Source organism: Lepidochelys kempii, chromosome 1 (genome assembly GCF_965140285.1).
Source record: "Lepidochelys kempii isolate rLepKem1 chromosome 1, rLepKem1.hap1, whole genome shotgun sequence".
NCBI classification, from domain to species: Eukaryota; Metazoa; Chordata; order Testudines; family Cheloniidae; genus Lepidochelys; species Lepidochelys kempii.
In genome coordinates, this window is record NC_136380.1 from 60,470,252 (window position 1) to 60,483,869 (window position 13,618).

The following is a 13,618-nucleotide window of genomic DNA, read 5'->3' on the forward strand; positions in this document are numbered from 1 at the left end:
TTAGTTTTACAACAGGCTACATAAAAACACTACCGAAATCAGTACAAATTAAAATTTCATACAGTGACTTATTTATACTGCTCTATATATTATATGCTGAAAAGTAAGTACAATATTTATATTCCAATTGATTTATTTTATAATTATATGGTAAAATGAGAAAATAAGTAATTGATCAGTAATAATGTGCTGTGACAGTTGTGTATTTTTACGTCTGATTTTATAGTCAAATAGATTTTAAGTGAGGTGAAATTTGCGGGTACAAAAGACAAATCAAACTCCTGAAAGCAGCACCATAGTCTGAAAAGGTTGAGAACCACTGCCCTAAAGGACTGGGGCCCTCCCTGGACCAATGGTCCTGTCCATTTGCTGGATCAGGAAGAAAGTCATGAGCCAGTTTAAAACCAGGCTGTTTATTCAAAAACCCTTTCTCTGTCTGTTGGTGCCTGAAGAATCCACTCTGAACTGGTATATGTGCACCTCTCCAGAGGGTGGCTTCAAAGGGTTTATAATGGAAGAAGTATATTAGCATCCCCATCCCTACTAGAGAAGGTACATGCAATGCCACAATAACACATATACAATTGCTTTTAATACAACATACCTCAAAGATGTTAACCGTCCTTCTAAAAGGTACATTAATTCCATGTTTTTTTCAGAAAAACCTTTTCAGTCTATCACAAAATTTCTACTGTATCATTCCCTTAAGGCCAAAGTATTAACCTCCCCTGTCTACCACACACAAACACACTGAGGGTATGTCTACACTGCAAGTGAAGGTGTAAGTGTGGCATGGGTAGACATACCTGTGCTAGCTTTAACCTAGCTAATGTGTAATAATAGTAGTGAAGAAGTGGGAGAACAGGCTAGCAATTAGTGTACAAGGGGATCCCGGGTATGTCCTCTGGTGCCCATGCCAAATTCCCTGCTCCCACATCCTCACTGCCACTGTTACATGTGCTAGCCGGATTAAAGCTAGAGCAGGTATGCCTGCCCACACTGCAATCACACCTTCATTTGCACGTTCTGGGAATGACAATGTGGTTTACATGATTTGAGGGCATACAATTACAATGATCATGCGTGCAAATTAGGCAAGTGCGCATGCATATGGGCACAATTAACAAATGATCATAATTTGTGTGAAGTTACCTGATTTACAAGCATAATCATGATATTTAAGCAGTTGGACATGCATTTAATTTTTAAAATCAGACCCCCATTACAGGGCAGTGGGCCAGACTGTGATCTCTGTTATACCGGTGCAAATCCAGAGTAAATCCATGGACATCAGTGGCGTTACTCCAGATTTATTAACAATCGACTTCCTAATAGGCTCACAATATTTTACACATAGGTCTGGTTCCAGTGTATATTATATATCAATACCTGAGATTCCTGATTTCATGAGGGATAACACTAATATCATTGTAGGAAACATCCAGATAACTAAGATATGGTAATAAAAACAGCCTGAAAAAAAGAGAAAACACAGTACATTACAGAAGAACTATTTAAATGCATTGATCTATGCTAACTGATGTATATATCTCATTTATATCCACCTATAAAATCTGTGATGGGGCAGCTGCTATCAGTGTTAACTGTTACGAGTTTTAAAAGACTGATTTACTCCCACTGGACAGACAGGTTTCTGGAAGGGAACAGGTCCTTTCAAGACCATCCATTTCTTAGGTTGATGTTGGCCAAAATGAGCAGAAAACAGAAAACATTCCACTAAGATATGGTGTCACCCCAAAATTAGAAATAGCTCCATGCACAGAAGCTAAAGTAGTGCTGACAATATAAAGCAATATTACGAATGAAATCGCTGCATTATGAATTTATTCCTAACAGGATTCCTCACCCCCCCATGCTTCCTTGGTGTGTGTGTTTGTGAGCCAAAATCCCCACCCAGAGAGAGCAAGAGAGAGAGAGAGAGGTTGAAATACTGGTAGGTTAAGAGTCCCAAAGTGTACTCAACTCCTATATTCTGCAAATCCTCAGAGGAGTCAGCTGAGTGAAGCCAGCAAATGGTACACAATAGCAGCAGACAATCAGCCAACTGTACTGCCACTGCTGGCAAGAGGTTCAAGGAGCCACACAGAGACAGACCTGATAGGATGTGCATTTGACAGGCCAATGCAAGAAGTAGAATAAGCCCAAGCAGTGGCTCCACTAGAGACCTCTAGAAATTGTGAAAATATTATCCTCCAGGACTATTCGTTACTAGTTGTGATGCTGGCAGACCAGGTGCCAGCTCATGCTAAGGCCCAGGGCCTCACTGAACACTAACAAATACATAGCTGGAAACCAGTCTGACTTACCTGGGTGCTCGTAGTGTTAAGATAAATATTAGAGTTGTAAGAATGTGTTTGGTGTTTAGCCCCTATGAACAGTGTAGGATGCTGCATGTATTGATCTCACTTATAACCTCTGTAGCCCATGGTATAAAATTAAATTGAGTGTTTGCACTGTAAACATCTGCTATTGTGTAACTCAGGGCAGGTCTACACTTAAAATGCTGCATCTCCCTGTTAAGCTCCCACGTTGACATAGCGCGCTGTACACAGGGGTTAAGGTCAGTATACTACATCACTCAGGGGTATGGATTTTTCACGTTCCTGAGTGATGCAGTTATATGGACATAGGTCTGTAGTGCAGAACTGGCCTCAAACAGGAAAGAAGTATTAACTCAGGAAAAGTGCGAGTCCTTCAAACAAGAGGCCTTTGAAACCAAATGAGCCATTGTAAGACATCAAAAGGACAAAGGTTGTTGATGGATGTCCCCACTCACATAAAGAGGAATCAGGCGCCGACACTTGTTCTATCAGTGTGGGCTCTGGGGAGAAGGGGATAAAAATCCCTGACAAGGAGAAACTGGATCTTTATGCATCTGGACTCTGAAAGGCAAGGATTCCTAAACATAAGCAAGCGATCCCCATGCTGCTTGGCATGGGTCAGTCCTAAAGCATATATAGAGCTGCTTATTATAGAAGCGTATATTACCTTATTAAATCCAAGACTGTATCTCATTTGTGTTTGTATGTTTCTTGTTTTAACCTTGTAAATAACTCTTTTTTTTTAATAAAACTTTGTTTTATTACAGGATTGGCTATTGCCTTGGTTTGAGATCGGAGTACAATTGACGTGGTCCTTTGAGTAAGAGACTGGTCCTTTGACATTGGAAGTAACCTGAATATTGTTGTGATTTTGGTGTAAAGTGACCATCTGTCACATAGTCCAACTTGCCTGCTTGGCAAGACAGATTGGAATGCCCCCGGCCACGGTCTTTGACTCCATGATAAGACTGTTATAGTGCTTTAGGAGTTCACACTTGTTACTGGGTTGGTGAAATCTAATTATAGAACAGACAATCAGTTTGGGGCGTCTGCCCTGCTTTTTGACAGTCTTCCCTGAGGTTGGCACTCTCGGTCAACAGTCACTCCAGCCAGTGCGACATGAGTACTAACATAGAACTGAGGCCTCAATCAAGGTCAGGCACTGTGCAACTACGTAGTGAGAGCTAGAGCTTACAAACCAGATATGAAAGATGAAGTGTAGAGGAAAAGGGGTACATACAACTAAAAAAGCAAAGTGAGCAGAGGAAGGTTGGGAAAGCCATGATCTGAAGTTTGGTTTATTGCCTATCTTATGGGGAAGGGCCCAAGGATGGTGGATATACAGAAGATCCACAGCTTTGTACATATCTTTATATAGCATAAATATAACAATGCATCCTTCCAATTTCAGTGAATGCACACTACTACTTTGCATCCAGTAAATATATTATTAAAATTCTCCAGCTCCTTGTCAGGCAATTAGGTTGCTTGGTTTCACTTCTACAGTAGTTCTTCCCATATTGTAATGCATCATTTGTTTTGCAAGATATCTAATGTTCTTTCCTTTCCCAGCCACCTGTAAGCTGTGTTTTAGGGAACTTAATGTTAAATGGTTTACAAAGCAATCATTTCAGGAGTAGAGAAGAGCATTATTTTTGACTATTGTTGATCAATGGAAATTAGTTGTGTGTCTTTCTTTCACTTTCTGTGCCCTGTCTTCTCAACTAAGCCCAATAAATACATTTGCCAGAAGAGTAGTGGTTGAGTTACAGAATTCCTTAAGATATATCCAGAACTAACAAGGACAATACCAAAGAAGGAAGAGCTACAGATCACTTAAAGAGGCCGTGCCAAGAGAAAAGAGGTTATATGTAAATATATAAAAATTTCAAGATCGTCATCTGGCTGTGGCCTGGCCTTCACTACAAAGCTAGATCAACCTTGCTTTGCATCGACCTAGTTGCACGTATGTCTACACTTAAATTTGTCTCCCACCGTGTGTAAGTGCCCCATTACAGGGATGTAGTAACACCACTTCCCCAAGCAGCATTGAGCCATGGTAACATACTGGGGTTGACAAATCACAAGCGTAGACACTGCATTACTTATGTCAACCCTAACAGTCCTCCTGCAGCTATCCCAGAATGCCTGACACTGACCACTCTGGTCACAATTGTGAACTCTACTGCTCAGGGGTCTGGAGACCTGAAGGCCTCCTGACCCTCTAAAGTCCTGTGAGTTTTTGAAATACCTTTTCATGATTGTCCAGCTTGGTAAGCACACCTACCAGCTCTCCATTGTTGTATGCAACTGCCCAACTGACCATGCCAGCTACACGCTCCAGAGATGCTCTGGCTTGGAGTAGACAGGAGGTATTGGATCTCCTGGGGCTATAGGGAGAAGAGGCTATGCAGGCACAGCTACAGGCTAGCCATAAAAGTGTGGACACCTACAAGCAGATTGCACAGGGGATGCAGGAGAAGTGGTATGGCAGGGATCAGCAGCAGTGCTGCATGAAAGCAGAGTGTGGCAGGAATACCATAAGGCCAGGGAAGCCAACAGTTGATCCAGTGCCAAGCCTCAGACCTGCCGTTTTTACAAAGACCTGCATGCCATACTTGGTAGACACCCCATTACCCGTAGCCAACCTTGGATACCTTTGAGGAGCCCGTCACGGGTCTCTGGCGTGAGGAGAAGGGTGGGAGATATGCAACTGTGGGGGTGCAGCTGTGCCACGGTCCAGAACCTGTTTGAGATTTGATTGCAGACCAGTGAGTCCTGGCAGTTGAGCACAGGTAAGCCCAATGCAGGGGAAGGAACCTTGGATAAGTGTGTAAATGTATTTCCCATTACAGTGATGTATTAATGAAGTGCCCAACTTAACAGGACACAGCTATCGACTTTTCATTAAATTTACTCATACTAGAAGAGGTAGTGGTTCTACAAAGAGAAGTAGAATTGTTTATGTGCTTTTTTCATTTCCCTGTACAGTTAGGCAGGGTGGACCATGTGAAACAGTTTGTTTATGTACACAGGGGTGTCCCTTGAATCCTCCAGAGAGATCTTGATGAAACTTTCATGGAGGTACTCTGCAATCCTCTCCTGAAGATTTCTAGGAAGGCAGCCTTATTTCTTCCTCTGAGGTAGGATTTTTTTCCCAGGCCAGTCAGTGATTACTGCAATGGTGCCTGCCCAAGTTAACAGGCCAGCAGCATATGGCCCTGAGCAGCTTCGGGAAGTCAGCAGCAGCTGTGCTCTCTGTGCCTTTGTTACTCTCAGGAGTGAGATATCAGCTAAAATCACGACCACCTGTGGACAATGGTGCCACTGTTCAGTGCCATTGCCATATACTCTTTATACAACTGAGCAATTCCTGTCTCATTTCCCTCACCCCAGACGGGCCATGCTCACCCTGTTTGGTGCTGTGAGTGGTGCCATGCACAAGCACTCTGAAGCAGAAGTGGCGATAAGCATGTCTGGTTTAAAACTTTAGGGGAGCAAGGGAAGGGAGTTCTGAATCTTAATGTTCACTTTCTTTTGTGACTATATTGACACTAGTACCTCTGTGTGTTTTGTCTGTAGCTGCTGCCATTGTGGCTTTGAGGGGTTTCCCCCTCCACACTGATGGAATGCCTGAGTCAGACAAGAAGGAGAAAGAAAAGGACTCAGGATAACATGTTCAGTGAGATGCTGCAAGCCAGGGCTGCATCAGACTGTGAGCAGAGTGCCTGGAGGGTGATTATCACAGACTGTATGGAGAAGGAAAGAGCAGATAGGAGAAAGGCCCAGGAGTTGCAACAGGAAAAGGGAGATGCGCTAGGATATAATGGGGCTTCTCCAGCAGCAAACACAGATGCTGCAAACTCTTGTGGACCTACTGATTCAACAATCCCAGCTCACTTCCCTTTGCAGTGTCTGGAGAACTCAATTATAGCACCTCCCTATTTCTCTTTCCCCCAGCATTCCACGTGGCCTCTGTGGCCACATCCCTACCCTACCACTCCACCCCAGGAGACAAACAACCACAGCTTCACAAGCACTGACCTATGGAAGCTCCAGTTGCTGTATGTGTAGCTAAAATGGACATGAACGTTCTTTCCCCGTTAAGTTCTGTTCTATTAATTTAGTAAGTTTTTAAAGTATTTGCTTTTAAATTGCACAGATTTTTCTTTGTACTGGTTTTGTTACTCAAATTCTGTTATTTGGAGAATGATTCATCTTTATTAGTTCAGAACATATGCAGAGTCCTTAGCAGTACTGAAAGCAACCACTTACTGGTTTCCGTACAGTGTGACACAAAACTCAGAATCAGTGACGAACAGTGTAATAATCATAAATGTACAGCAAGCACCCACAATTCCTAACAGGTCCCCACACTGCAGAGCCAGGCAGAGCACAGTATATCACAATGCATGACTGTGGCTCACTGTTAAAGTACTCTTTCAAAGCCACCCTGAGCCATATAGCTCCATTTGAGCTCTTGTAATCACCCTTGTGCCTGACTGTTCAAACTCAGCAGACTCTACCTCTTCCCTCCACCCCAAAGGCAACTTCCCCCCTTGGCATCACAGATATTATGAAAGACACAGCGGGCAGCTGTAACCACTAGGATATTTTTTTCACTGAAATCCAATCTTGTGAGTTAGCATTGCCAGCATCCATTCAATCTACCAAAAGCATACTCAACTGTCATTTTGCATTTGCTGAGTCAGTAGCTGAATCTTTCCTTGGTGCTGTCAAGATGGCTGGTGTATGGCTTCATGTCCAGAGGAGCAAGGTATAGGCTGGGTCCCCCAGGATCACTATTGGCATTTCAATATTGCTACTGGTAATCAGCCAGTGCTAAAAGAAAGTCCCTGCTTGTAGATTTATGAACAATCTTATGTTCTTAAAGATATGAGAATCATGCTCTTTCCTGACCAGCCAACACTGACGTTGGTGAAACGTCCCCAGTGATCCAGCAATACTTGCATAACCAGAAAAAAGTAGTCCTTTCAGTTGAGTGGCAAGGTGGTCTGGTGCCAAAATAGGGATATATGTGCTCTCTATTGCCCCACTGCAGTTCAGGACCCCCATTGCTGTAAATCCATGCACTATGTCCTGCACATTGCTGAGAGTCACAATCCTGCATAGCAAGAAGTAATGAATGGCCCTGCACACTTGCATGACAATTGCCCCGACAGTCAATTTTCTAACTCCAAAATGATTACCCACTGACTGGTGTTTGTGACTGCCACTTGTTTCTTCGCTCTCAGTGTGGCACTCATTCTGGTGTCCCTGCGCTGGAGGGCTGGAGCAAGCTCAGCCCACAGATCCAGAAACGTGGCCTGGCACATCCGAAAGCTCTGCAGCCACTGCTCATCATCAGCCCGAATTACGATGCGATCCCACCAGTCAGTGCTTGTTTCTTGGGCCCAGAAGCAGTGCTCCACCATCTGCAGCTGCTCCATAAATGCCACCAAAACACTTGAACTGATTCTTGCTATGTCCCACAGCAATCTGTCCTCCATAAAATTGTGATGTTCCCTGCTGATTCAGTTCTTCTTGCAGCTCTGCAAATACTGGAGGATCGGCATCTGTTCTGTGATTGCAATGCTTACGACAATAGTGCAGAGATGTGCAGATTCCATGCTTCTGTCAGAGATGGTGGACAGTGAGGAGGGCTGTGCTGATTCATGGGATTTTTTTAAAAAGCTGTGAAAATTATGGGCTATGCGTGACATTATGGGATGGAGAAAATTGCACACTGGAAAGTTGACCCCTTGCTACCTGTTACCCCTCATGACTCATTTTTTCCCCACCATTCATTGACAAAACTTCCCAAAAGACAGTGCACGGGATGGTGGCGCGTTGCACACTGGGATACCTAGCTATGGTACACTACACTGTGCATTGACACAATATGCTTACAAGGTTGCTTCTTTCCTACAGAAATCTTTTCCTTAATTCCCTTCTCTGGGCCTCCCTCTAGGACACATCTCTCTATGCTCACTAGAGCAGGATCCAGCCTTTGTTCAGCTGCAAAGGGCTTGCAGCTAACAGCTGAAACAGTTCTGTCAGTGACAGGCACTCCACCCCCACTCTCTCCTTTCCTGATGAGGTGCTGCCTTCAGCTGCAGTGCAGGAGACAGTCTCAACTCCATCCACACTTGGAACCATGCTGCTTCCCTTTGCTGCAGAGGAATCAAAGAGAATTGCTCCCTTTCCTCCAGCACTTCCTGGGACTTTACTCTTTTCCTCTGGGGTCCCACCATAATATTCCTTCTTGAGAAACTACATGGAAAAAATCATTCCCAATAAGCATGTCAATGGGGATATTTTCATTCTCAACTGATACTCATAGTCTCTCTCTTTTTCTGCTACCTGCAGTCTGTACAGCTCTAACTTTGCAACTGCATCGCTCTCATCCATTTTTATGCCTTTCTGCTCCTATTTCCCTTTCCCAAAATAAGAAACAGAAAATAACAAAAGTGTAACTTTTTTTTTTTTTTACTGTATTCAGCCAACCCACTTAAAATCTCGGCACCAGTGTATGAAGTGCAAATTTCATTCAGAACAACAAGCTGTGCATTTCAGTCTGCTTGCTGCACCACTATGACATGTCCCCGGGGTACAATCTAGACTGTGAAACCACTGTGTCCCCTTAAATTCCCCAGCCTGGGCTGACTCTCAATATGCTATGCTAGTGACAAGCAATAAACCTCTCCAGAGGCTATGATCACTCACCCATCAATATGTGGTGACACACCCAGTTGAGTTGTATGACTGCTCTCTAAGCCACTCATGAACTGTATAAAGAGACACCAGCAAATGTCCCAAGCCCCAAACCTTGCGCTCCAGTAATGTGCCATTTTACACTGCTCAAGACTCCCTAGGCAGTGCAAGCTCATTAATTAGTTAGCCACTTCATCAAAGGAAAGCGACCATGCACCAATCTTTGTAATCTAAGCAGATTCCCCAAGCACTTCAACCCAAAACACACTGTTTTAGATCAAATATAAAAAAGAGATTTATTAACTATAGAAGGATAGATTTTGAATGATTATAAGGGGTAGGCATAGAGATCAAAGTTGGTTACATAAGAAATAAAAATAAAATCGCAGCCTAAATTCTACAGGCTAAGCAAGATTTGAATCAAGCACTTTCTCGCCCCTCTAGATGTTCCAGCAGTTTACATTTCTTATTACACAGGCTGAATTTCTTTCTTAGCCTGGGACCAATCTCCACAGTTCAAAGTCTTTGTCTTCCTAATTTCTTGTTGCCTTCAGAGTAGGTGCGGGAGGAGAGAGGCCAAGTGGTGATGTCATCGATCCTTGTTTATACTTTCTCTCTAACAACCTCACACTTGGTAAGGCAACTCACATCTTTTCACATATTTATAACTGCTCCTGTATTTTCCACTCCATGCATCTGATGAAGTGGGTTCTAGCCCACGAAAGCTTATGCCCAAATAAATTTGTTAGTCTCTAAAGTGCAACAAGGACTCCTCGTTGTTTTTGCTGATATAGACTAACACGGCTACCACTCTGAAACTTATAACAATAGAATACCAATTGAAATTTATTAAATATTTTTGGATGTTTTTCTACATTTTCAATATTGATTTCAATTACAACACAGAATATAAAGTGCACAGTGCTCACTTTATATTATTATTTTTTTATTACAAATATATGCACTGTAAAAATGATAAACAAAAGAAATAGTATTTTTTAATTCACCTCATACCAGTACTGAAGTGCAGTCTCTTTATCGTAAAAGTATAACTTACAAATGCAGATATTTTTGGGTTACATAACTGCACTCAAAAACAGTGTACAACTTTAGAGCTTACAAGTGCACTCAGTCCTACTTCTTATTCTACCAATCGCTAAGACGAACGAGTTTGTTTACATTGACTGGAGATATTACTGCCTGCTTCTTATTTACAATGTCACCTGAAAGTGAGAACAGGCATTCACATGGCACTTTTGTAGCCAGCACTGCAAGGTACTTACATGCCAGATATGCTAAACACTCGTATGCTCTTTCATGCTTTGGCCACCATTCCAGAAGACATGCTTCCATGCTGATGATGCTCATTAAAAAAATAATGCATCAATTAAATTTGTGACTGTACTCCTTGGGGGGATAATTGTATGTCTCCTGCTCTGTTTTACCTGTATTCTGCATATATCATGTTCTAGCAGTCTCAGATGGTGACCCAGCACATGTTCATTTTAAGAACACTTTCACAGCAGATTTGATAAAAGGCAAAGAAGGTACCAATGTGAGATTTCTAAATATAGCTACAGCACTCAACCCTAGGTTTAAGAATCTGAAGTGCCGTCCAAAATCTGAGCAGGACGAGGTGTGGAGCGTGCTTTTGAGAGTCTTGAAAGAGCAACACTCTGATGTGGAAACTACAGAACCCAAACCACCAAAAAAGAAAATCAACCTTCTGTTGGTGGCATCTGACCAGATGATGAAAATGAACAAGCGTTGGTCCGCACTGCTTTGGATCATTATCGAGCAGAATCCATCATCAGCATGGATGCATGTCCTCTGGAATGGTGATTGAAGCATGAAGGGACATATGACTCTTTAATGCATCTGGCACGTAAATATCTTGCAATGCCAGCTACAACAGTGCCATGCAAACGCCTGTTCTCACTTTCAGGTGACATCGTAAACAAGAAAAAGGCAGCATTATCTCCTGTAAAATGTAACCAACCTTGTTTGTCTGAGTGATTGGCTGACCAAGAAGTAGGACTGAGTGGACTTGTAGGTTCTAAAGTTTTACATTGTTTTATTTTTGAATGCAGTTTTTTTTGTACATAATTTTACATTTGTAAGTTCAACTTTCATGATAAAGAGATTGCACTACAGTACTTGTATGAGGTGAATTGAAAAATACGTTTTTGTTTTTTACAGTGCAAATATTTGTAATAAAAATATAAAGTAAGCACTGTACACTTTGTATTCTGTTATAATTGAAATAAATATATTTGAAAATGTAGAAAACATCCACAAATATTTAAAATAAATAGTATTCTATTGTTCTTTAACAGTGCGATTAATCACGATAAATTTTTTTAATCGCTTGACAGCCCTACTATGTATATACATTCCTAGAAAGCCTTTCTGTAGGTGTAATTAACAAAGCCAGTATGGAAATGAATTAATGAATGAATATAATGTAGGTCACACAAAAAATTTAATCCTTGTTTGAGCATAGAAATAGTGTAATCCAATCTATTAATTAATAGTAAACACCTTACCCAGTGGGAAGGGCAGATAGTAAATTGAAGGACATGTTAAGTATTCTAAGTGTCTTGAGTTTGTGGACATCATCAGGGATCTCTTTGATGGGGTTGTTTCGGAGCTTCAGTACTTCTAAGTTTTTAATATTATATACCTTCGGGGGGGAAAAAAGTAATGGAAAAAAAGTTGTTTACCACAAAGATAATCTGATTCTTGTTATGGTAAGAGTTTCTACATTTCTAACATTAGTAAGTGACACTGTAATAACTAGAAACAAGGAAACTGTCCTAATATTGTATGAATCTTGCATTTAATGTACAGCAGTAGCTAATTAGTAATGTTATTTTAGTTAAAGTACCTTATAAAAATGTCATGTGGTTTCTGGGCCTGCTCCTGATCTCACTTACACTGCTGTAGTATTATAGGTTGGGCTGGTAGCACCATCTACTATTAAGGTTGCCCTACACTTCCCATTACAAAAACATGTTTCCAGTTGCTTATAACTTAACCAAACTAACTGTTTCGGCTGAAATTTTCCATGCTGGGTGTCTGCCACAGGCTGAATCTTTTTGGAAAATTTCAGCCAAAACAGTTCAGCCATTTTGAAGAATGGGGCTAGGGAAAAATACATTCTTTTGACCATGTTAAACATCTGATTAAAACCTTTTTTTTTTAAGTTCTAGCACCCTGATACTTTGGGATTTAAAATGTGGCAGAGGGGTGGCCTTTGTGTCTTGGATGTGTTTTTTGCTGTCCCTATGAAAATCAGCCCTAATTTGGCCAAGTTATAAGCCTTTGAAAAAAATCACAGGTCACATATGATCAGTAGAGACTTCTTTAGATTTTAGCAGTTAATTTCCCTAAAGATTCTGTCTGCACTGAGTATGCTCCAGCCCAGGTCAGAGCAGGACCTTTCCAGTGATTGAAGCTCTGGGCTGCTGCAACCCATACCATATCTGGGTCCAAGCACGTTAACTGAGAGATTGAGAACACAGGTGAGTTAATGACACACCCACACACACACACACCGCCTGGCCCATGCAGCATGGAGGAGACAGAGACTGGGAGCCAGGAGGGAGTTCGGGAACTGGTTGTGCACAGAAACTGGGACTTGGTTGGAAGGAAACTAGGAGACAGGAGGGGACAATGGGAATGGGGATGGGGAATCAGTATCACAGAATAGAATAATAAAATATCAGGGTTGGAAGAGACCTCAGGAGGTCATCTAGTCCAATCCCCTGCTCAAAGCGGGACCAACACCAACTAAATCATCCCAGCCAAGGCTTTGTCAAACCACGCCTTAAAAACCTTTAAGGATGGAGATTCCACCACTTCCCTAGGTAACCCATTCCAGTGCTTCACCACCCTCCTAGTGAAATAGTGTTTCCTAATATCCAACCTAGACCTCCTCCACTGCAACTTGAGACCATTGCTCCTTGTTCTGTCATCTGCCACCACTGAGAACAGCCGAGCTCCATCCTCTTTGGAACCCCCCTCCAGGTAATTGAAGGCTGCTATCAAATCTGCCCTCACTCTTCTCTTCTGTAGATTAAATAACCCCAGTTCCCTCAGCCTCTCCTCGTAAGCCATGTGCCCTAGCCATTTTCGTTACTCTCTGCTGGACTCTCTCCAATTTGTCCATATCTCTTCTGTATTGGGGGGACCAAAACTGGATGCAATACTCCTGGCATGGTCTCACCAGTGTCCAATAGAGGGGAATAATCACTTCCCTCGATCTGCTGGCAATGCTCCTATTAATATAGCCCAATATGCCATTGGCCTTCTTAGCAACAAGGGCACACTGCTGACTCATATCCAGCTTCTCATCCACTGTAATCCTCAAGTCCTTTTCTGGACAACTGCTGCTTAGCCAATCAGTCCCCAGCCTGTAGTGGTGCATGGGATTCTTTCTTCCTAAGTGCAGAACTCTGCACTTGTCCTTGTTGAACCTCACCAGATTTTTTTTGGCCCAATCCTCCAAACTGTCTGTGTCACTCTGGACCCTATCCCTATCCTCCATCGTATCTACCTCT

The 13,618-nt window shown here is 42.3% G+C and overlaps 1 protein-coding gene across 1 annotated transcript in view; it reads right to left on the reverse strand.

Moving 5' to 3' along the window:
* The window catches only part of LRRC63 (leucine rich repeat containing 63), a 50,969-nt gene that overhangs the window by 6,315 nt on the left and 31,036 nt on the right, over positions 1-13,618 (reverse strand). Inside the window, exons 7-8 of the mRNA XM_073344530.2 lie at positions 11,603-11,739; positions 1,390-1,473 (exon numbers count right to left, since the gene is read on the reverse strand). Coding sequence (XP_073200631.1) covers positions 1,390-1,473; positions 11,603-11,739 — 221 coding nt within the window. The remainder of the gene's footprint in view (positions 1-1,389; positions 1,474-11,602; positions 11,740-13,618) is intronic.